Source organism: Magallana gigas, chromosome 9, assembly GCF_963853765.1.
Source record: "Magallana gigas chromosome 9, xbMagGiga1.1, whole genome shotgun sequence".
Lineage (NCBI taxonomy): Eukaryota > Metazoa > Mollusca > Bivalvia > Ostreida > Ostreidae > Magallana > Magallana gigas.
The window spans coordinates 3,870,947-3,894,488 of NC_088861.1; the positions used below are offsets into that span (position 1 = coordinate 3,870,947).

At 32.4% G+C, this 23,542-nt stretch overlaps 2 protein-coding genes across 6 annotated transcripts in view; one reads left to right on the forward strand and one right to left on the reverse strand.

Annotated features, from left to right (window-relative positions):
- Window positions 1–23,542, forward strand: part of LOC105332964 (serine-threonine kinase receptor-associated protein) — a 182,838-nt gene that overhangs the window by 18,005 nt on the left and 141,291 nt on the right. The window lies entirely within an intron of this gene.
- Window positions 814–23,542, reverse strand: part of LOC105319642 (tyrosine-protein phosphatase 10D) — a 37,183-nt gene continuing 14,454 nt past the window's right edge. Inside the window, exons 4-27 of one of the 5 annotated variants that reach the window (XM_034476923.2) lie at window positions 22,519–22,785; window positions 21,727–22,002; window positions 21,183–21,401; window positions 20,073–20,165; window positions 19,623–19,804; window positions 19,155–19,347; window positions 18,581–18,739; window positions 16,246–16,371; window positions 15,032–15,162; window positions 14,621–14,728; window positions 13,906–13,981; window positions 13,323–13,428; window positions 12,079–12,096; window positions 10,199–10,291; window positions 9,486–9,567; window positions 9,275–9,377; window positions 8,982–9,058; window positions 7,749–7,883; window positions 5,678–5,698; window positions 4,406–4,531; window positions 3,575–3,726; window positions 2,745–2,889; window positions 2,281–2,404; window positions 814–1,741 (exon numbers count right to left, since the gene is read on the reverse strand). In XM_034476923.2, coding sequence (XP_034332814.2) covers window positions 1,626–1,741; window positions 2,281–2,404; window positions 2,745–2,889; window positions 3,575–3,726; window positions 4,406–4,531; window positions 5,678–5,698; window positions 7,749–7,883; window positions 8,982–9,058; window positions 9,275–9,377; window positions 9,486–9,567; window positions 10,199–10,291; window positions 12,079–12,096; window positions 13,323–13,428; window positions 13,906–13,981; window positions 14,621–14,728; window positions 15,032–15,162; window positions 16,246–16,371; window positions 18,581–18,739; window positions 19,155–19,347; window positions 19,623–19,804; window positions 20,073–20,165; window positions 21,183–21,401; window positions 21,727–22,002; window positions 22,519–22,785 — 3,128 coding nt within the window. In that variant the 3' untranslated portion in view covers window positions 814–1,625. Of the gene's footprint in view, window positions 1,742–2,280; window positions 2,405–2,744; window positions 2,890–3,574; window positions 3,727–4,405; window positions 4,532–5,677; window positions 5,699–7,748; window positions 7,884–8,981; window positions 9,059–9,274; window positions 9,378–9,485; window positions 9,568–10,198; window positions 10,292–12,078; window positions 12,097–13,322; window positions 13,432–13,905; window positions 13,982–14,620; window positions 14,729–15,031; window positions 15,163–16,245; window positions 16,372–18,580; window positions 18,740–19,154; window positions 19,348–19,622; window positions 19,805–20,072; window positions 20,166–21,182; window positions 21,402–21,726; window positions 22,003–22,518; window positions 22,786–23,542 lie in introns of all 5 variants that reach the window. The other 4 variants (XM_034476922.2, XM_034476926.2, XM_034476924.2 and 1 more) reach the window with 4 other exon arrangements.

Consider the following 23,542-nt stretch of genomic DNA (forward strand, 5'->3'; position numbering starts at 1 on the left):
ACAGTCTCAATTATTTAGGTTGGTTTTAAAAACTATAGATTTCATTTATAGCGTATGTATAGGCAAGCTTTAAAAATCATTATAAGTGCGTGTTTATTATGTTCGAGCGACTGACATCTTATACAGCTTTAGGTACATGTAGTTTGCGGTTACCGTAGTACATCCGCATGTATTAGCCAAATCATGTCCTGTAATGAACAAACATTAGCAGTTGGCAAAATTGTTTACAATTTTAATCATACTATCCATTATTCGATAAGATGAAGATTGTTTGTGAAACAAATAACAATGTTAGAAAATTAGTCATACATAAATCTTTTCATAAATACATTGTATCCGGCTTAAACCAAATGGGTATTGCCGAATGATTGTTTCTCCAGTGCCTATGATTCGCTGGTTAACTTTTCCTATAAAGGGACAAACATGATATATACTAGGTTAATGTAAACAATCTTTTAACATACAAAAAAATACTGCACATTATTAAAGGAAGTTGCAGGTTGGAAAAAAAATATTAATCACCCGAAGTAATGATTAAAAGCTTGAAGACCATGGGAACTTAGTCTGAACAAAAATTTTCATTTTACCCATTTTAATTACATAACGGAAAAGGATATGTATGGATTAAAATGCATTGGTAAAGCTTCTCTAATCCCCCTATGCATGTGTAAAACTGTTCAAATTTGTAGACAGCGCATCCAATTTCTAATTAAGAAACGGATATTGAACATTAGGCAATGCAGCATATAGATTTCTTTCTAGACCGGATAATAAAAGGTTTAGTAGTGTGATAAGGAATCCATAACTCAAGTCTATTTTTTTTATTTTAATGAAAATGAGAATAGAAACATTATAAAAGCTTGCTTTGCAATTATATAAAGTCATATAAAAATAAAATGAGATTATGCATCATACAAAACGCATTCACACTGTGAAACACACATACATAAGGGGACCAGCTGTCCCCTATTTTTTATCTACTAGATTCAAATATAAATGACTAGAAAAAACACAATTAAGTTTTTGATGCATGGCTCAAAAGCATTTACTGCTTTACAATGATAATCCATAGGCTTATTTTCACTCAAATAAATATATTACATCAGGTAAAGAACAGTTCAAGTATCAAATACCTGATTTCGAAGTGCAATGGGTTTGAAAAGTATTTAAACAGCACCCCATCATTTTATAATTTAAATCTTTGGGCCTAACGACCATTCATTTTGTCGTAATCTAAATGATATCTAAAGCAACGTTTCAATTAAAAAATGAAAAGAGATTAAAAAAAAATGTCGACAAACTATACGTAAACCACCAAGCACACATGAAATTATATCAGTTACATACTGTTAAAAAAAATAAAATTGAAAAATTCGTTACTTTTTCTATAACTTTATGAACGCTTAGCAGTCAATTAAAAAAGCGTTCATCATTAAATGCAATATTCATTTCCCCACAAAAGGAAGACATTGGACTGTATATGAGTCAGTATGGGGTGACATGGATTGGTTGATGCTTTTTTGATCAACGGCTGCTGAAAATTCCCGTCACGTGATGTTTTGACTAAACAGTAGTTCTTGGTCACGTGACGGCTTCAGAATGATCACGTGCTAGCCATGTGGCAACTACAGCTCTGTTGTATGTTCATCCGGGACTTTCTTCATGGAATTCTCGTACATTGCATCCGCCTCTTCATCTTCGTCTTCTTCTTCCTCTTCTTCTTCTTCATCATCATCGCTCTCTGGTGAAATAAAATATCTGAATTTATTTATTTGAGTAGTAGGTATATGCTATAATTGTTATTGTTGCAATCTACTCAGTACCGCTCATTCCTGCTCCATTGGTTATTTGAAGTTTACATTTCATTTTCTTGCTTAGTTAGAACCATTTTAACAGGAGCTTGGACTTTGGGTAGTTGTGTCAAACAGCATTGTGACGTAGGCCTGTCTATTTCATTGTAGGCCACTCAGTCATTGCTGTTTGAAATCAACAAGAATTGTCAGGCTTTTGAGGGAAGGCTACGCAATCGGTGTATATTTCGCTTGAAACCAGCGTCATTTTAACTTGGTTTGACGCAAGAAATAGATAGTTACATCATACTGAAAGTCCAAGGACTTGTTAAAATGGTTCTATATGTAGATTTAATCGCAGCTATGCAATTAAAAGTAAAAAAAAAAACTCGATTAAACAGTGATATAAAGTTTAATTGTGGTTATTTACATTCGGGGGTTGAAAAAAGCAGGCTAGGTGAAAACAATTGGTTGTTGCTTGTATACTTACGGAATGCAGTGTTTTCATACACTATTTCATTTAAAATAGTTGTGTCATCTTGACTCTGAAGAAGACCGTTCCGTTTCCTATCTATCAGTTCCGTTAAGGCTCGATGTATGAATATATATTGTTTCTGAAAGACACCACAGAATGAAAAATAGTAAAGACTATGAGGGCATAAATTTGAGAAGGCAATCGTAACGACCATACAGATATCCATATTTAAAGATTATATATGGATTTATTTTAGTATCGGTTTAGTGATTTGATATTATTATTTTAAGTCTAATATGGTTAACGTACACATACTTTAATTAACCGAAAAATTAACAATAGATACAGTTAGTATTTCAATTTGTTGAAAAATGCAAAAAATTAATACTCATGTCGATGAAAATCATGGAGCAATTGTTTTTAATTTTATGTACAAGTATTTTAATTTTTTTTCAAACAATTATGCTTATAAAACTTACATCTACTTGCACCATGGAAACTCTATTTTTGCGCATCTGTACAACCCAGGCAAAGATATCTACAGACTGACCAAGGTCGTGGTCCCGAACGAATTGTAGTAAGTAGTCTATAGTGATATATGTACCAGTTCGTCCCACCCCAGCACTGGATTCAGTAGAAAAAAATACATGTAAGTAAAAAGCATAAACTCTAGCTTATATTTACATATTTACTTTATGAAGCATACACCTATTTAACATAGATCACATTAAAACAATAGTTTAATTGTTGGCCTTCCCTCACTAAAATGCACCCGATTCAAAATATTTCGTTTCACATTCACAAAAATATTATGGTGACATCTATTTGTATGTAAATCGATTTTTCTCTATTTGATTTTTGCGCGATTTTTTTGCGCAAAAAATCTCTACATACCATTCAAAAACTTAAAGCTAAATAGGAGGAAAGACCAATCAAACACATCTTTTTAAAGGTGACATCATCGTTAAAAAAGTGAAATTTAATAAGTAAACTTAGTAACTTTACAAATTACAATGATACATTTCTAACTTTCTTAAACTGCTTTCGATAAATTAAGTATTGCAATCAAGTTCAGAGGATCTGCCATTTAGTCAACAGAATATTACAATATGTAACTGAGAAGCCTAGAAAGATTGACAGAAATATGCCATTCAGCCACCTTCAAGCTACAATTAAGTCACCTCTTAGTTACATTTTAGTCACATTTCAGTTGACTGAATAACACTGCTTCTTTTCTTCCAGTGATTCCTGTTAATCCTTTGAAGGATATCTAGGACAAAAAGCCAAAGCATTGCACAATTAGCCATACCTGCAGTGAATTAGAAGTGGACCTTTGACTTCCGGTGTGATGTGAGTTCTAACTGTCTGAATGAAATCAATCACCACTGTAGAATCCACGGCGGCCGAGAAATCGGGCCACTCAAGGAAGTGGAAGTGTTTAATGGTTCGAGTGTAATCTCCCTGTAATTACAACATGACATGCAATGCCATTGCTCGTCAAAAAGGTAAACATCGTTAAATTTAATTATAATATACAACTTTGTAAATATGATAAAATACAATTCAATGAGTTGTGATCAGTTTTTAACATATCAATCTTGCATCAAAAGGGCAAATCAGTGTTTTACAGATATTCTTAATATACTTTGTATTGTTAATGTATCTTCAATTATAATATACTTATGCTAGTATATGGACTTTAAAACCATATTAATGCACACATTAATTCTTTAGAAAAGCTGCATTTAATCAAGTTTTCCACATTTAATTCTATTTTTTGAAAATGAGATTAAAATAAATTTAATTTAAGGTCAGACGACACATTTGTTATTGATTTACATCTACTTTGACAAGCTTTCTTGCAAACAATTAGTGTACCTTACCAGGTATTTGTGCACGATACAAGAATATATTTCCTATTTAATCATATTGAAAATACATTTGAATTGCTGATATATATATTAAAGTTGATATTGGAACAAGAAAGGTTTTGAGTTACTTCGCTTTATTAGAAATTTGATGACGATTTGAAAGTTAGATAACTCTTGAAATAAAAATCATATTACAAGAGATTTTTTTTTTAAACTTCTTCTAATTTCCCCCCTCATATAAATACGCATTTATTTACTAAAAACAATACCTGAGAAACCTGGAAGATATTTATGTCAAATTTGTCCATATTTGACACAGATATTAGATTAACCACGATGTCGCCATATTGTTTGGGTTCATTAACTGTATCAGGCCAGTAATGTTCACATTTATCCTGCAATAAAAAGTACAATAAAGTAAGTTATATATCATAAGTCTTGATAGGATGTGTAATCATTTATTCTACAATCAAATGTATGATGAAATTAGCTAGAGATCTTGATAAAGAATGCTCACATTAATCTTGCAACCAAATGCACAATTTAATGGGTGGTGATCAGAATTATACACGTTAATCCTGCATCAAAAGGACGATGTATTTGTTTACAGATATTTATCCAATACATCCTATTGTATATTCAATTAGTCTCTGTATTTTAAACAAAAGTCAATTACATTTTGCAATTAAAGCAAAGCGAAAGAAATGAATCAACTATAGTATTCAAAAATCACTATTTAACATTTTTGCAAGTGCTAAAGCAATAACAAAAAGCAATTCGATTTTTGTGTTTATGGTAGGAGAACAGAACCATTTCAAAGCTCTAAAGAATGCACACACATCTACGTATAACTAATGTATTCTTAATATTGGGCTGCATTACTAATAGTTAATATTCGTCAATTTGAATGATTTAAATATCTGAACAAATTTATGCTAAAACAGTTTGTAAATAACAAACTGCCGTGTATACTTATCTTTAGACAAGTTCACACCTATACCAAACCCATCCCATAGGCTTCGGAACCGGGTGAGGGGGAGGGGGGGGGGGGGTTCTAGGGGGCTTAGCAAAGTTAGACCTAACCATTAGACACATATCAGCCCCCCCCCCCCTGACTTTATCTCGCAGCAAAGATAATTGTTCCTAAATTTACCTTGAAAAGATGGGAATATTGAGACTATTGAAACTATAGGTTTTCTCTCCCCCCCCCCCCCCCCCACCACGAATTAGGATTTTCATGATTTATGCTTGTCAAGATTTCTGAGGATTAGTCTAGCACCCCCCCCTCCCCTTTCAATTTGCTTCCGACGCCACTGCACCCACCTCATAAAGATACAAGACGAAAACGTACAAATTATTCTAGCAACTCTGGTAAAGAACTAGCCAAAATGTGATCAATCTTACAAATTTTAACTCATCACCAGTTAAACTAAAAACAAAGACATATGAACTCAACATATCAACTAAACGTAAAAAACGAATTTTGCATTAAGCTGCCTAACGTTAGTTGGAAGCATTTAGTTAGCGTTACGGGTACTAACCTCTAGACCTAAGAATTCATTCTACAATAGAGATCTGCAGTCTTATTTTCAGAATGCATTTCATTCAAGTATTGTTAGATATACGCTTTGAATATTGATCTGACTTCCTTTAATTTAGACGAGCTTACTTTTGATTTCAGTCTCATCTTTCAAAAGAAATAACTGAATCAAATTGAAGTTGGTTTAATGAGATAAAAATGAGTTGTCCTGATAAGATGACTGGAAACAAGAGGCCCATGGGCCACATTGCTCACCTGAGCAAAGATAGGTATGATGAAATAAGCTTAACGGAGTCATATGGAAACTATTTGGACAAAGTAGTTTACATGTAGACCCTGTATACATTAAAGTCCATTTTATTTTACCCTAAATATTCTTATGTTTATAATCAAGTCCCTTTTCAAAAAGGATGATTTTATATCTATATCACCAGTTGGGCATTGCAGTTCTCAAAAAGATTCTAAACAATTGTTTATATATGGGATATAAACCTACATCACATATCAAACAATTGTAAAATTGGAATCCCAGTGTGGCCCCACCTTACTCAAGATTTTGCTCTGATAGAATTTAAATCTACTATATATGAGGTTGCTTTCAGTAAAGTTACAGCTTTTCTAGGCAAGTGGATTTTAGAAAAGATATTTTAATTTTTTTTCTATATTCCTACATGTTGTATAGGTTTGCCCCCTCCCTCCCTGTTGTGACCCTATCCTACTCCTGGGGTTCATAATTAGAACAAACTTGAATCTTCCCTACCTGACACGTTTCAGCTTTCCTGGCTGATTAGTTTTTGAGATGATGGTTTTAAAAGATTTACACTTTATGTTCCTATGTAAAAGTTCAATCACCCATTTTGGCCCCACCTTACCCCCGGGGTTCATGATCTTCACAAATTTGTATCTGTACTATATAAGAATGCTTCCAAACAAGTTTCAGCTTTCCTAGCTGATAGGTTTCTGAGAAGAAGATTTTAAAAACTAACTCTATGTAAAACTTCGACCCCCCCATTATGACCCCACCTTACCCCCTGGGGGCCATGATTTGTACAAACTTGAATCTAAGGATGCTTCCACACAAGTTTTAGCTTTTCTGGCCAAATGGTTTTTGAGAAAAAGATTTTTAAAAGATTAACACTATATATTCTTATGTAAAAGGTCAACCCGCCATTTTGCCCCCACCCTACCCCTCGGGGTCATGGTTTTCACAATTCAAAATTTACATTACATGAGGATGCATCCACACAAATTTCAGCTTTCCTGTCTGGTTGGTTTCTGAGAAGAAGATATTTTAAGATTTACTCTATGTATTCTATGTAAAACTTTGCCCCCCATAGTGGCCCCACCTTACCCCTAGGGACCATGTTTTTAACAAATTTGAATTTACACTATCTGAGGATGCTTCCACACAAGTTTCAATGGTTTTTGAGAAGACTTCTGAAAAATATTAGCATATTTTCAATAAATCCTAATTAGCTCCCCTTTAAAAAAGAGTGTGACCCTTTGTTTTCGCAAACTTGAATCCCCTTTACCCAATAATGCTTTGTGCCAAGATTGGTTAAGATTGGCCCAGTGGTTCTAGAGAAGAAGCCGAAAATGTAAAAAAATTAATAGACAGACGGACGCCGGACAAAAAGTGATCAGAAAAGCTTACTTGAGCTTTCAGCTCAGGAGAGCTAAAATGAATTTGAGATCGGAAGTAGGACTGAAATATCAATGTTGCAATCAGAAGTGAGACTGATATGTAATATGAATTCTATACTAAGATAATGAAGTAAGGTTGATTTGAAGAAAAACATTAAGCTGAGATAATGAAATCAAAATTGGGGTCGGGATAGAATAAGTCAAATGTAAAGATAAAATGGCGAAAACAAAATCCAGGTTGAAATGAGATCAAAAGTGAAACTGGGATAATGAAATCAAAAGTGAACTTTTTAACGTTTTACGGCAACTGATCATCAAATATTTTTTTTAATTACAATGTTATTTAGAACGCTAGACCTTTATATTTTGATATCGTGTTATAGAGCGAGTTATTCACAACAAGATCCTTAGAGGGATCTCATACTCACCGTGTTCCCCTCTTTGCACTTTGTTAGCATCACAATGATAGTGACGCTCTGCTCCCACGTCATCCGCCAAAAGTCGTTCACCGTCCCAGGAAGCGGGCCCTGACTGGCGATGTATTCCCGCTCATACGTGTACCCCTACACAGAGGAAATGCATTTCAGTATAAGAAGAAATATTAATAATATTGAGAACTAATAAAAACAAGTGTTTATTCACAGTGTTATTAAGCTCCCCCGAGCAAAATGTGTGTATTAAGGTCAAGATCTAGTAAATAAAAGATGCCTACAGGTTTATGAAATTCAAAATATAAACTCTGCTTCATAACAATATCTTTGTTTCATAGGGTGTACCGGAGCTTGATTTTTTTGATAAACACAATGAAAAATCATGTTTTAAACAATTATTTTCTATGAAATATGAAGGATAAAAGTAACAAATATCAGAGTTGTGTCCATTTTTGATGAATGAGATATATCTAGATTGCCTACAGTCTCTCCAAAAACGGCATTATACAAGCACTTGACCTCCTCTTTAAAATGATGTCAAAAAGAATGTAAGTACCGGGATTACTTTTCCCGTGATTAAATATAGAAAGTCAAAATAGTGTTTTATTTTGTACATAATTCCTTTAAAGCCGTAAAATACGGGAAAAAATTCATCAAATCAATTATGACGTCATAATGGTTCTAGACTTAACTGACTGAGTATTTAAATCGCCAATGCTCATATACTTGAGAAAATTCTTTTTTTTTTAGGATTAAATGTAACGCATTCAACTGATTGTATTTAATAAGGTCGAATAAGTTATACGAAAAATATTTGAAGTATATGTAATTATAATTTTTTAAGCCTTTGAAAAACAAATTTTGTCTTGAATAGAACTATTTAGATAAACAATAGAACTCAACAATTTCTCGTTTAGAGAGCCTTTGTTTTGCTACCTGGTTGAAAATCTAAATTTTAATAAGATCGTTACGACTCTGTGTAAACAAAAGAACCATTTTGCATTCTATTGTCACTTTTAAAAACCCTTTTTAATAGTCTTTATTTTAATTCTAGAACAACTGTATATTGTATATTGAATACATTTTTTTTTCACTCTTTAGTCATGTTAACTTTGCAAACCTTCATTTTCCTAACGTTTAATGTTTAAATGGGTTATTAAAGAATCTTTAAAACGTTTGAATATTGTCAAATAAGCAATTAAAAGATAAACTATAGAGAATAAATCGTACTATGATATAATTAGCATTGACGTAATCACTGCACGGATCGTCGTCAATCATCCGAAGTTTGACTCGACTGTGGTCATCTGTAATAATAGAATCAAAACGATACACGAATTTCTAGTAATCAAATGAAAAAAATATTTCTTTAAAACCCGTGTTACAATTTTGTCTGAAACATATTTTAAGTATGTAACATATTTAAAACGAATAAATATTTTTTTTATGAAAATTGTCAAAAATAGATTTTGTAAACAAAAAGGAAGGCAGTTTACTAAATTAGTCATTTTGTGGAGACTTACAGGATAAAATGTTAACATATCGGTTCTTGGCTTTATTGGCGTCGATATTTGCTGCATTTGTTGTCCGCTTCCGTCCCTCAATTTGACTTAGTTTCTTTATATCCTAGAAACATACATAGTACGTGGTATTTTTTCATTTATCATCGGACAATTTTTTTTAATTCATTATTGTTTATTGTTAATATATACATGCACATTCAACTTTACATACATCATATTCCATAAGGAAAAGCCTGTTAGAGTCTGCAGACTTTTCTTCGAAGGATTTCTGGGCATCGGACAGAATGAAAGGTCTGTAAATTTGAAACAACAACATATCAGCTGCTGAAAATATCATTTACAATTTCAGAATGCATTAATGCATTTTAGTTGCACAAATTGGGGCTTAATTCTTGGTTATGCACGACATTCGTTAATATTCATTTGAGAGCAATTAAATTTTTATTCACAATGATGTATATCGTGACATTTGTCTTAATTTTTTTTTTTCGATTTATACCATGTTCAATAATTCAAGAATAACACCCTTTCTACAAAAAATTCAATTCACAACAAAACAAGTTGGCTTACTAAGTTTATAAGTTGGGTAATTATTATCATGAATTATGTTTGTAAAAGTAGATAACATTCTATCACTATTGACTGACTTAAACGGAAACATTTAAGGACAAAATAATTCATAATCAATCTTTTTCACTTTAATCAGTTTCAATTGAATTTTACATTTATCTTTGTAGGCATTATACAACATTATTTCCCCCTTGGGTGATATGTTTACCACTTGACATTCCCTGGATTTCAATACGTCGTAACATTTCCTTTTTCTTTTTTTTATGTATCAACTTCAACCAATGACAGCTCGGACCTATTTATAGAATATTCAAATCTCCAATGTTTCTCCAATATTTGTGTACTTGTTTTTACCTGTTCAATTCGATTTCTTCGTCGGGAATTGGGGTTATACCACCATCACCTTGAACTGGCCGAACATTTGGGCCATTAGTATACGTTTCCTCTCTGAAATTTGATATTGTCATTTAGTGGATGTGCATGGTATAGCTTTATTATAATGACTTCCCTTATAACCACTTCCCTGCTTAAAGTATATGTAATACTCACACATGATCACGAGTAAATATGCTGTAGTTATTCTCTACCCATATAACCTGGGTGTGAAATTATTCAAGCAAATAAAACCAGAAACCCAATTTTCCAAACATTACTTAAAGTGTTATTAAACATAGTATATATGCTGCAAAAAATAATCTGAAAACATTTTTTCACTAACTTTGAAAGTAAAAACGATAAAACATTTAATGACATGAAACCTTTAAACAAAGACATACCTAAAACACACATACCACGTAGTCGTGGAAACCATATTCAATCCAAATATTACACATTTCTATATAAAACAGTCTGACTTGTTATCAAATGGATGTAGGAAAAGGGAAACGAACTGAAATCTGCATGTAAATCCAAAACGAGGCTCTTGAAACGTATTTACGGAAATAAGTTCGGAAATGTATCATTAAAGAACAAATGAATATCAACGAATGATGGTGTTTCATATTGTTCCATGTGTATTATGCTTTCATATATTACCAGTGCATCATTAGAGCCATCCACTTGATCATAGTGAGGATACTATAGGACACCAAAGTATTTATATCGTCAATAAGTCTCTTTTAGAGGAAGTTTGAAACTGATATTTATTTCATTTATGTGAATAGTCATACTAAGAAGTACATAGCCGTACATAGCCGTTAAAGCTGACCTATAATTACGTTTTAAGCGTTATTGCAAAATACAAAGGAGTTGAGTAAGGATACAGCTATGTTGCTTTAATTATGTGAAGCCGTGGAAGCTATATGTAAGTCTGTAGCATGTCAGATTGTCATTTATGGTTGAATAAGTCCACAAGCCAAAAGGCAACCATTTTCCTTCGTCTAGCTGGGGAATTACAGTCCTGTTTTCTCTTTTCTCTTTTTTTTGTGTGGACGTATATATAAAAGAATAGCAAAATGCTAATGCTAGTTCTCCGTTTAATTTTATACCAGTCATCAATTTATTGCCTAAAACCCTTCATACCCAAATGAATCATCAAAGAGATTTATATGTTTATCATTTGAGTAAAAAAAAGTAAATTATAAATGATTTAAATTCTGACCATTTCGGTTTACCATGATATGAAAAAGTTAATGACCCATCCCTATGAATATGACACACTTTTTAAATATCTTTGCTCAGTAGGAGTTATTTCCCCTATTAAGGAATCGACCAACCTTAATAAAGGAACACAAAGCATCTGCGCTCCATTCTTGGCTTTGATAGAAAAAATCCCTGGTTTTTAACGTTAAGTGTAATATCTCTATACTAGCATGTGAAACTAATTTTTTAAGTGGAAATTAATTTTTAAAAAGTGGTTTTGGGAAGTTTTCGTGTTGGTAATGCACTTATCTTTAATAACAAACTAAATTTAAGTTTTAAATATCTGCTTGCTAAATCTATACACGTTAATTTTGGTTTTTTTTTTAATGAAAATGGTTTATCATCAACAAATTAAGATGCTACGCAATATTTCTGTTAATATATAAAAATAAACTTGGTCTTATATTGATCTTGTCTACATTATGTCATTTGCCATGTCCGTGTCTTCAAGGAACTAAATGTTCTAAATCTACAAGGTGATTAATGATTCTGACCGTTGAGTTTTGTCTCCTAAAATCGCCGATTTAACACAATAAAGCACATGCACATATTAAATAGAACATAACCGTTATCTATAGTATCAATAGTCATACTTATTCAATCTTTGATACCTGAAATTTCAGAATCCGGGATGTGTCATTGATATGGACAAAACTGACAAAACAGGCAATTTCAGAACTTATGTCAAAATGAATAATATTTGAAATATACTTATTTCAAAATTAAGCTGATTATTTCCTCTGAGCGCAAGTGGAACTATTATTACTCTTTTTTTGCAATATTAACACATTACATGTCTGTGCGATATATAATTTATTGAAGACCTTTAAAGAGACTTGGACACGATTTCAGATCAAAAATTTTATTTTTAATTTTTAGGAATAAAATGGGTAACTGTTGCATTTTAAATGATTGACCAAAATATTGAATGTTAAAGTCAAGTTTCGAGCAAGATAACAGAGGTAAGAATTGGTTGTTATGTAAACAAAGCTCGAGTCTTATAGTTGTTTACAAAATATGTAATGTAGAAATTAACTATTTCTTAGACAAAATGACATGTATAAAACAATTTAAACTAACTCAATATCTTCATAAATACCAGTATCAACAAAAGAAAGATACATTTGATTGAAACTTACACCAATACAACACATATGTAAAAAAAAAATGACAAGATTCGAGCTTTGTTTACAAAAGAGAGAATTATGAACTCTGTATCTTGCTTATAACTTGATATTTGACTTTTAAATTTTGACATAGCATTAAAATCTTCTATATTTATCAATATAAACATTGAAAATGGAAAAATTAAATTTAAAAATTTTGAGTCAAATCGTGTCCAAGTCCCTTTTATAATGAAGAGGGAGCAAAAGGCACAAATGACAAGTATGGGTATGCCTTCCAAATCCTTTTGTATACAAAATGTGAGGTGTTTGTTATCTACATGTATAAATCATGACAAAAAACTCAAAGATATCAATTGATTTTAACTGAATACTTATTTGGTTTTGGGGGTGTTTTTTGGGGTGTGTGTGTGTCTTTTGTATTTTTTTTCGGGGGGAGGTGGTCTTTATTTTGTTTTTATTTGGTTTTTTTTTACAATTTTAATCAATAAATAGTAGAAAGTTTGAAAAAAAAATGCCTCGGATTTAAAGACTGCAGCAAATTTCATTGACAGAAAGTCCACAGTGAAAAAATAGTTCTTTAAAGATCTTACAAAAACGTCTGAGCAAAAGCTCGATTTCATGATACAAAAAATAACCACTTTAAGACAAGTTCTTTAAGATACTTAGCAACTGCTTTCTTTACAGTGACGATAACGAATATATGTACTCACATTTCCCGGACTTTCTTTCTGTAGACGAATATGATAACAGCTAAGCAGATACCCAGGAGAATCAAGAACGCAAAGACGATCCCTACGATTTCCGGAGTATTGTCTTCTGCTGTTGAAAAGGTTAACATTTCATTACTGAATACCATTTGACGAACTTTATCTTAAATAATACACCAATTTTTTTGGAACTTTCCGGCAAAGCTCAGAAAACACATGAATTGTATTATTCCCATTGGATATTATATTATATTTAATATAAAATAAATCAATATAATGGCAGAACAATTTTTATTAATGGGTGACTGTTTCTTCTCTTTTATGTTAAAAGGTAATTTAATGAAGCTGACCTTAAATTTCAACATCCGCTATATTTTCCAGCATTAAAAAAATAAATATCCAATTTTATAAAAGTTGTGTTTTATAGATACCTGTGAAATACATTCTTAGTTATTACTTGTCGCAAAGGCCAAAAATGTTGCAAATGTCAAAAGACATATCAAGACGTAACACTTTGCAAGACGTTACATTTTCAAAGAAACGGATAAATTTGTACATTTGACAAAAGTTGTGTAATGATACTTACGACATTCACTTGATTGAAACCTTCTAATTGTGATAATGTTGCCCTCTTGGTTATATATGGAACTGATTGCGTAGATCTAAAATACAAAAAAATCCTTCAAATAAAAATAATCTTAATATGTAAAACACTACTGTTTCCGTAGTCACTCCATGAAACAATGTCTTATTACGGAATTATTTTTTTTTTCATAATATAATTCAATTCTGGTAGTAATATGCTTTCTGTTTGGATAAAAAGATTTTTCGTATATAGAATTTTGCCTACGTCATAATAAGACTAAAGTAAAAAAAAACGTACATGCATTAATTCGTCTGACATTACGATTGAATTTTGAATAATTTAAAGTCAATTTAAAGCTAGGTAAAAATTGTTATCAATAATTAGAGTCAAAATATTAAAGGATTGTATTCAATATATTTTGTTTTTGTTTGATACGATATGGTTTGAAACAGTTTATGCTTTTTATAAGCCGCTTCGCAGTTTATAAAACGTAAACTGCCCCAAACCATTTGATGGTATAAAACAAATAAATAATGAATTCAATATTAATATATTTGTTTTATACAATATAAATGGTTTGAAACAGTTTATGCTTTTTTGAAGCCGCCTCGCAGTTTAAAAAGCGTAAACTGTTTCAAGCCATTTTATATCGTATCAAACAAAAACAAATATTGAATACATTTCATTAATATATTAACAAATTGGATTTACAAACCTCAATAAAATACGAAGTTTTCTGTTTTATATCCAGGTAATGGTTGAATGTTTTGCTTTGTACTGCCCAGAACTCTGGTCTACTTATTGTATAAGTCCAAACTTCATTCTAAAAAGATACATTCACTGATATCAAGAGTATTAAATTTGGTTAACATTCTTAACACAAAACATCTCTGTAGAACTTAAGTATTTGGCATTTGCAATACAAACATGTATTATTATCCATACAATCAAGCAATATTTTATACAGCAGTATTCATAATCAAAGAAGTATAGCCCATTACAAGTTTTCGTATGTATACAATGTCATGTGTTAATAAACAGAAAGATATTTTGAAATATGTTGCATTCTAATCAATGACTTAATATTTTTTCTTTTAAAATTATACAGCTAATGAGTAGAACTTACGCCATCTTTATTTTTAAATATGTATCCTGTGATAGGTCCATTCCGTGCCCAGACATCCGGCTCAGACCAAGTAATCTTAATTCTCTCACACGTATATTCTGTAATCTTTGTTCCTTTCGGAGTTCCTAATTCTGATAAGAGAAATCATTTTGATTGGCATCATAATGATCGCCAGCGTCTAGTATACAGTCTATTATTTTCTTAATAATTTTTTGAAAGGAAAATGCATTCATACGAGGACCAATAAAAAAACCACGTAAACAATATTGCTGTCTACCAAACATTTTCATGAAAATCACAACTAACATCTATTTACGCAAATTATTTTTTGATAACCTATGTCAAATTATTTTTATCATCGTGCTTTTTCACAGCTTTTATCTATGTTTTCCTGAATCAAATCTATAACTTCTCGTTGCTCCGTAACGTTCGGCGACGTCATCTGTTTTAGTCAATTAAATGAGGTCCAACTAATTTTAGTAAATGATTACTTTTCAACTAAACAATATATTCTGTTATGATTTGGAACACAGAATATCAGGACAATAATTAAATTGATGTTTCAATATTGATCCTTTTGTTTTAGGCTTAATTGATAGAATTTTATTTTTTTCGATATCATATGGTTTAATATTTGCATAACACAAAACATGACTTTAGTTTTGCAGTTTTGAATGATTCATAGATATACAAATATATATTTATGTTCTAGGCCAAAGTTATTAAAATTAATGCTAAATTATGTCTACCTGGGTTTTTTTAATGAATTGTCATACGCTGTTAAATATTGTTTATACATGTACTGTATTTCGTGCATGCACTGTGTTAAAATTGATTTTAAGTAGTATGAAATGAACTTAGTTTTTTGTTAAAATAAAATAAGCTTTTTTTGCCCATGAGAAAAGCAGCATGCATATGAGCTGTCACCATACCTATTATAAAGAATGCGATTTTTTATTCGAACACAACTTATCTTTAAATAACTTCATTGTCTATCATTTTAAATTTAAATTTTAAGTTTGAATTTTAACATGGCATTAAATTTCATAATCTAAATATCAAATTTTGTTCAATTCTTAAATTTCCGCAGAAATTCTTTTTCAGAAAATCAAAGTATTCAGCCAATATCATCAGTTGCCTGTTTAATGCAAAAAAATGTAACTTTACCCCTATATCATTGCGCGTTTTTTTTGAATTATGAAATTATTTCTTACTTCCTGCATGCGGTGTGGTAAAAGTATACTGGCTAGGATTCGCTGGTCCAGCAGACGTGTGTGCTGTAACAACCACAGTGTAGTTGTAATATTTGTTGAGATTGCTTGGAAGGCTAAAAGAGGAGTCTAAAAAAAACAAAAACAAGAGGCCCATGGGCCACATCGCTCACCTGAGGAACAATATGTATGATAAAATCAGATTAATTTTGTCATAATACAAACTATCTGGACAATGTACAATAATACATGTAGATCCTGTATAAATAAAATCCATTTCTCCCCTGGATATTCTTATGTTTACAATCATTAGTCCCTTTTCTAACAAGATGATTTTATAGTCATATCATATGTTGAGATTGCAGTTCTCAAAAAGATCCTTAACAATAGTTTATAGATGGGATATAAACCTACATCAAACTCTGAACCTTCTTGTGAGGCCAAAGAATTGTCCTGGGGCCAAAGTCTTAAGAATTATAAAGAATCATCTGGCTGATTAGTTTCTGAGAAGAAGATTTTTAAAGATTTATCCTAAATATTCCTTTGATAAACTTTGACCCCCCATTGTGGCCCCACGGTACCCGCGGGGGTCATGATTTTCACAACTTTGAATATACACTACCTGAGGATGCTTCCACACAAGTGTCAGCTTTCCTAACTGATTAGTTTCTGAGAAGAAGATTTTTAAAGATTTACTCTATATATTTCTATGTAAAACTTCGACCCCTCATTGTGGCCCCACCCTACCCGCGGGGGTCATGATTTTCACAACTTTGAATCAACACTACCTGATGATGCTTCCACACAACTTTCAGCTTTACTGGTCTTATGGTTCATGAGATGAAGATTTTTAAAGATTTACTCTATATATACCTATGTAAAACTTCGACCCCCCATTGTGGCCCCACCCTACCCCAAGGGGTTATGATTTTCACAACTTTGAATTTACACTACCTGAGGATGCTTCCACGCAAGTGTCAGCTTTACTGGCTGATTAGTTTCTGAGAAGAAGATTTTTAAAGATTTACTCTATATATTCCTATGTAAAACTTAATTCCCCCATTGTGGCCCCACCCTACCCGCAGGGGCTATGATTTTCACAATTTTGAATCTACACTACCTGAGAATGCTTCCACACAAGTTTCAGCTTTCCTTGCTGATTAGTTTCTGAGAAGAAGATTTTTAAAGATTTACTCTAAATATTCCTATGTAAAATTTTGACCCCCCATTGTGGCCCCACGCTATCCGCGGGGGTCATGATTTTCACAACTTTGTATCTACATTACCCGAGGATGCTTTCACACAAGTGTAAGCTTTCCTGGCTGATTAATTTCGGAGAAGAATATTTTTAAAGATTTACTCTATATATTCCTATGTAAAACTTCGACCCCCATTGTGGCCCCACCCTACCCCCGGGGGTCATGATTTTCACAACTTTGAATCTACACTACCTGATGATGCTTCCACGCAAATGTCAGCTTTCCTGGCTGATTAGTTTCTGAGAAGAAGATTTTTTAAAGATTTACTCTATATATTCCTATGTAAAACTTCGACCCCTCATTGTGGCCCCACCCTACCCGCGGGGGTCATGATTTTCACAACTTTGTATCTACACTACCCGAGGATGCTTTCACACAAGTGTCAGCTTTCCTGGCTGATTAATTTCGAAGAAGAATATTTTTAAAGATTTACTCTAAATATTCCTATGTAAAACTTCGACCCCCCATTGTGGCCCCACCCTACCCCCGGGGTCATGATTTTCACAACTTTAAATCTACACTACCTGATGATGCTTCCACGCAAATGTCAGCTTTCCTGGCTGATTAGTTTCTGAGAAGTAGATTTTTTAAAGATTTACTCTATATATTCCTATGTAAAACTTCGACCCCTCATTGTGGCCCCACCCTACCCGCGGGGGTCATGATTTTCACAACTTTGAACCAACACTACCTGAGAATGCTTCCACACAAGTTTCAGCTTTCCTGGTCGTATGGTTTTTGAAAATTTCGCAAAAATATTCATAAATTCCTAATTATCTCCCTTTGCAAAAGGGCGTGTTCCTTAATTTTCACAACTGTGAACCCCCTTAGGCTAAGGATGCTTCGTGCCAAGTTTGGTTGAAATTGGCCCAGTGGTTCTTGAGAAGATGTTGAAAATGTGAAAAGTTTACAGACATACGGACAGATGGACAGACAGACGGACGACAGACAAAATGTGATCAGAATAGCTCACTTGAGCTTTCAGCTCAGGTGAGCTAAAAAGCAATGTGTATTTTGTACGTTTTCGTTGAAAGAAATTCAGTATTTATGACAAAAGAATTTAAACTTTTAAAATATACCAGATCTGTTGGTTGAAGGGCGCACAACGTATCCTCTAAGAGCGTCTTCTAGAGATACACTGTATCTTAAGTCTTCTCCGGGGAAAGGTGGAGATTTCCACGTCACAATATTGTGTTGTTTATCAATGTTAAAAGATCCAATATCTACCTGATCTGGCCCTAAAACATTTCTTCAATTTATTACCATATACCATTTTATGCAGGATATGTTTTTCCTATTTTTTTTTCAATCAGCCTTCATTACGTAACAATGGATGGGTTTTAAAACTACAACTGATTTTCCTTTAAGAGATGTGTCAGAGCTTATTTAAATGGTAAGCGTTAAACCTTTACGCAACTTGACGTCATTTCCCTCTGACATAATTCCGTATGAGTGAAATTGCTCTTTAGATAATAATAAACATATATAGTCATTTAATCTTATCGAAACTGAAAAAAATCACTTTACAGGCCTTTAATTATTTAAGAATGTCTAATTCAATAAAAACAATTTTTACGTTCATTTTTTTTTTTAATATTTTGAAAATTGAATGATGGCACAGTCTTAGGATCCCATTATGATATTTAAGCTTACTTATGCTCTTTGTTGTTAGGGAGATAGGCTGCGGATTCTTTCCTTCTCCTGCTTCATTGTATCCCACTACACTCAATGTATAGGTGGTGCCTAGTCTAAGATTATCCACAAGCACAGACATGATCTTTTGGTTTTCCGTAAGAGTGGTGTCATTGCTTATCGTGCAAGTGTCATTTGGAGGACCCAAAATTGTCTGCAACCATGCAATTTAAGATCAATAGTCTAATGCTTTTTTATGTAATTCTATTACATCAGATATAAAGAGCAAGTTATTCTTTATATAGAGCTCAGAATTTAATTTGAAATCAAAGCTTCAGAATAACTACGATATTGGTATATGTAAAAGTGTCATTCAACTCGTATTATTGCTTGTTCGCTATTGATCCTAATGATTGCCATATAAACGTTATTGTTAATAAATCAGAAGGGAGGGACTATTTTTAAACGGTAACAATTACGTTAACTTACATTATTGCAGACATCAAAACATAAATAGTAAATTCGACAATTCGTAATATTTGGACCACTTTCTAGCACAGCTCTGTAGGCTTTCATGTTTCCATTTGGATGTGAAGGTCGCCGCCATGATATGCCAGCACTTGAAGTTGTTTTGTCGTTTGATGACGGATAACTTTCCACTTGACCTGGTGCTGATAGAATAACAAAAATGTCGATTGTCATATAGTTATGAAAAATGAAATACAAACTGCTTTGTAATTTATAATAAATCCATTTTGCGTTATTTTGCTCTTTTGTGGGGATGTGTCAATAATATTTGTATATATTTTATTTACACATAAAACCGCAATATTTAGGGTTACAGGCTACAAACAAAATTTTGATGTATAACTTACACAAATGCGGTAAAAACGAATTTTGCATATGAATGTTTAATTATTTAAAAAGTGTGTTTTTTACTGTCAGGCAATGTTGTTATATCTTGTAGAGTTACATTCAACAAGCTCTTGAAAACGTCATTGACAGTGAATACCTCTATCTTGTATTGTGCCCCTACAAAAAATAAATAAATACATATACGAGAAAAAAAAAACAAACCAATTTCCTCTTCCCTCAGATCGAACCTACTAAAATACTTAAAACAATTGCACATTTGTTTTTACTAACTCAACGTTATACATGCACACAAGATTTGACTGAATTTTGAATATTTACTTTTTCCAGTGTCTTTGCCTGTGATAACACTACGTATCGATTTTGTACTATATAACCCAATAACTTCAAATGGCGCCAAATTGAGGCGCCAGCAGGGCTTGTTTATTTATGTTTAAATATTAAATCATAAGATGGCTTAAAATTATATAAATATAAGTAATAAGGGATCATTCTTTGAATATTATGAGGTGAGAATTTCGGTCGGGGCGTGATCAAATCTATCATTAAGCCCTTAGGGCTTTATTGGATTTGATCACGCCCCGACCGAAATTATCACCTCAAAATACTCAAAGAATGATTCCTTATTCCTTAATCATTGAAAGCGGTTATATATCAACAAAGAAGCAATGTTTTACAAACTTTGTAAATAATAATGTTATTTCACTTAAATTTGCACTATAATATTTTTAGTAAATAATTAGATCGATTATTCTGTGAAAGACTACATAATTTACATGTTTGGTAGCTTTTCACAGGTAAATCACAGAAAGAAAGAGGAGAGTCAAAATGTATAATGTATAATGCCTTTTCAGAAAGAAGATTATTTTGATCATGCAGGGCAGTTATTTGGTCACTAAATAGGATTGGAAGCCAATGCGTTAATATATACACATCAAAAATATATCAATATAGTATACATGTTACCATTTATAAAGTTTGCATTTCATTATAACTTACAAGTTGCATAAAAAAGTTGCAAGGATCATCTACAATATCTATTTCACTGTTTTTATTTATAAACGCAACCATTTTTCTACATGTATTGTCTTGGAAAATATCGCTTTTCATCTATTATCGCAAATTTCCGGTCCAAACTAGACTTAATAGATGAAAGAAGAATGTTAAAGTAATTACCTGGATAAATATGTTCCTTAAGGACATAGACGTTGGAAATCATTTTATCTAGGAATTTCTCCTTCACAGTGTACTCAATTTCATCTGGATACAACTTGTACATGATGTGAAAATGGTAACCGACGATGTCTCCATTAGGCATGTCGGTGTCTGTCACATTTATAGAGATATTTCTCCGTCCAATGTCAATCACCTCAACAGCTGCTGGCGGACCTGGTGCTGCAATTTGCAAATTTGATTTTTCTTTGTTTAATTAATAATTTCTTCAATTTGCAATTTCAAAGTTTTAATTAAGACAACTATCTTCACTGCCATATAGTTTAGACAAGCTCATTTTTTTATATCATTCTAAATTGTCCAACCGAGCCAAGCTTTTATCGTTATTAGTATTACATAAATAGGAATAGCAAACACTAGTATATGATCTAAAAACCAGTATTAAAATACTAATAGTTAATTTAATGTTTAACCTTAACTAAAAAACATGTTTAATATATATTACATGATGAATCGTATTGTTAAAGTAGAATAGTCAAACACACACCTGTCGTTCTTGTTCGAAAATCTAGGGTTGCCTCTGAACTGTTACTTGCATATGGTCCGTTTGTTTGTTGAATCACGGTAAACATGTAATTCGTGCCTGGTTTTAGATCAGTTATTGACAGAGATGTTTCATTTGTTGGATTATCTACGGACATTGTACCATGACCCTTTAGATATATGTAATATAAATCAACATCTGGGTTTCTAGGCGTCCACATTATCGTTACGTTTGGTGCTTCATAAGGTATAGAGTCGTTGAAGATAGGCATCAGTGGGGCTGAAAAAAAACCCAAGCAAATAGCGCAAAATAAGTTAGGGGTCAGTCCCTTACTAAGTCAAATATACATCATCATGAAATTGGTGGCACCAACTGATGATCAGACTTAGGTGTTAAGTATGTGTGATATCTCTTAAAGGGACAGACACAGCCTTAACTAAATATTTTCATTTATTTTCCTTATCGTTAATGCTTATAATGATTTAAAGATAAACTTGAATAAGCCAAGTAATCTATTGTTTATGTAATTACTTCCATTTTTGTGTGAAATTGGCATTTCTCTCATCATTCTTATATAAAAAGAGAATATTCCTTTCAGAATCACGTTCACGCTGCTTTTCTGCAGGACAAATAAATAGAATTGACCAAGTTAATTTAAAAGGAGGTTAAAGACTTTAATAAGACAATTGCCGTTATATGTCATATTTTACCAAATTATGTTCGTTTGCAATGCAAAGAGCAGTACTGTTATTTCCGTGAAAGGGGTAAATCATCTTGGTACATTCTACTACTCACCTGTTCTTATGAGAGATACTTCGGACATCACAGTTTCTGTCCTGTCGTCTCGTCCCTTGACGATCGATGTAACTTGTACAGACTGGACCTCTCCGTTCGACAAGTTTGTGATGAGTTGGGGTGGGGCACTAATATTTAATAACGTCGTATTGTTGAATATGACCTCATAATAAACGTCAACACCGCTGATGTCTACCGTCGTCCAATCCACCAGGACTGAATTATCAGTGACGTTTTTGAACGTGACATTAGCTTTGAACGCATCGACTGAAAGTGGAGAAAGGCATTCTCTATATACATGTTTTTGTTTGTATTCAAGAGAATCAGTTTCCCTCATATCCTACGAATAGTGCCATAAAAAAACGTAAAATTTCTCATTTTGATGTCCTAATGAATTAAAAACATTCTGTTACTGACACGAAAATATTATTAGAATACTGTGGAATCATCTTTGTTCGTGGGGTGCCAATGTTCGTGGCTTTCGAGGGTAACCCTTGTTCACGAATTTACATCTCCAGAAACGTATATACAAATAACTGTTTAATATTTATAAAAAAAAACTATCTTAAACTTGCTACCAACGAAATAACATCCCAACGATCCAGGAACAGTTTGGCAACAACGAATATTGACCCCAACAAATGAAAATTATTCCACAGTACTAGATAGTGAATTATATACGCATCACAGGCAAATGCAATTAAATTTCTAAAAAGGGGGCTTTCTTTCTATTTATTTATTTTATTTTAGTAAATACGTACATATGCTTCATGTAATCTATCATTCCATTAGAGAATGGATGATTTGCAATACCCTAGATGCACAGAGAAAGATTGGATACTAGATGATAGTAAGTTATTCCCAATACATGTATTTTTAGCTGAACGTACTGGAAAGCTGAGTAAAACTAAATGTCTATGAATGTTAAAACATCATGAAGATTGGATCATCGCATATAGTTTCAATTTCATCACTGCGGTTATTAATTTTAAGTTGTATCACTGATGTACACTTAAAAACAATG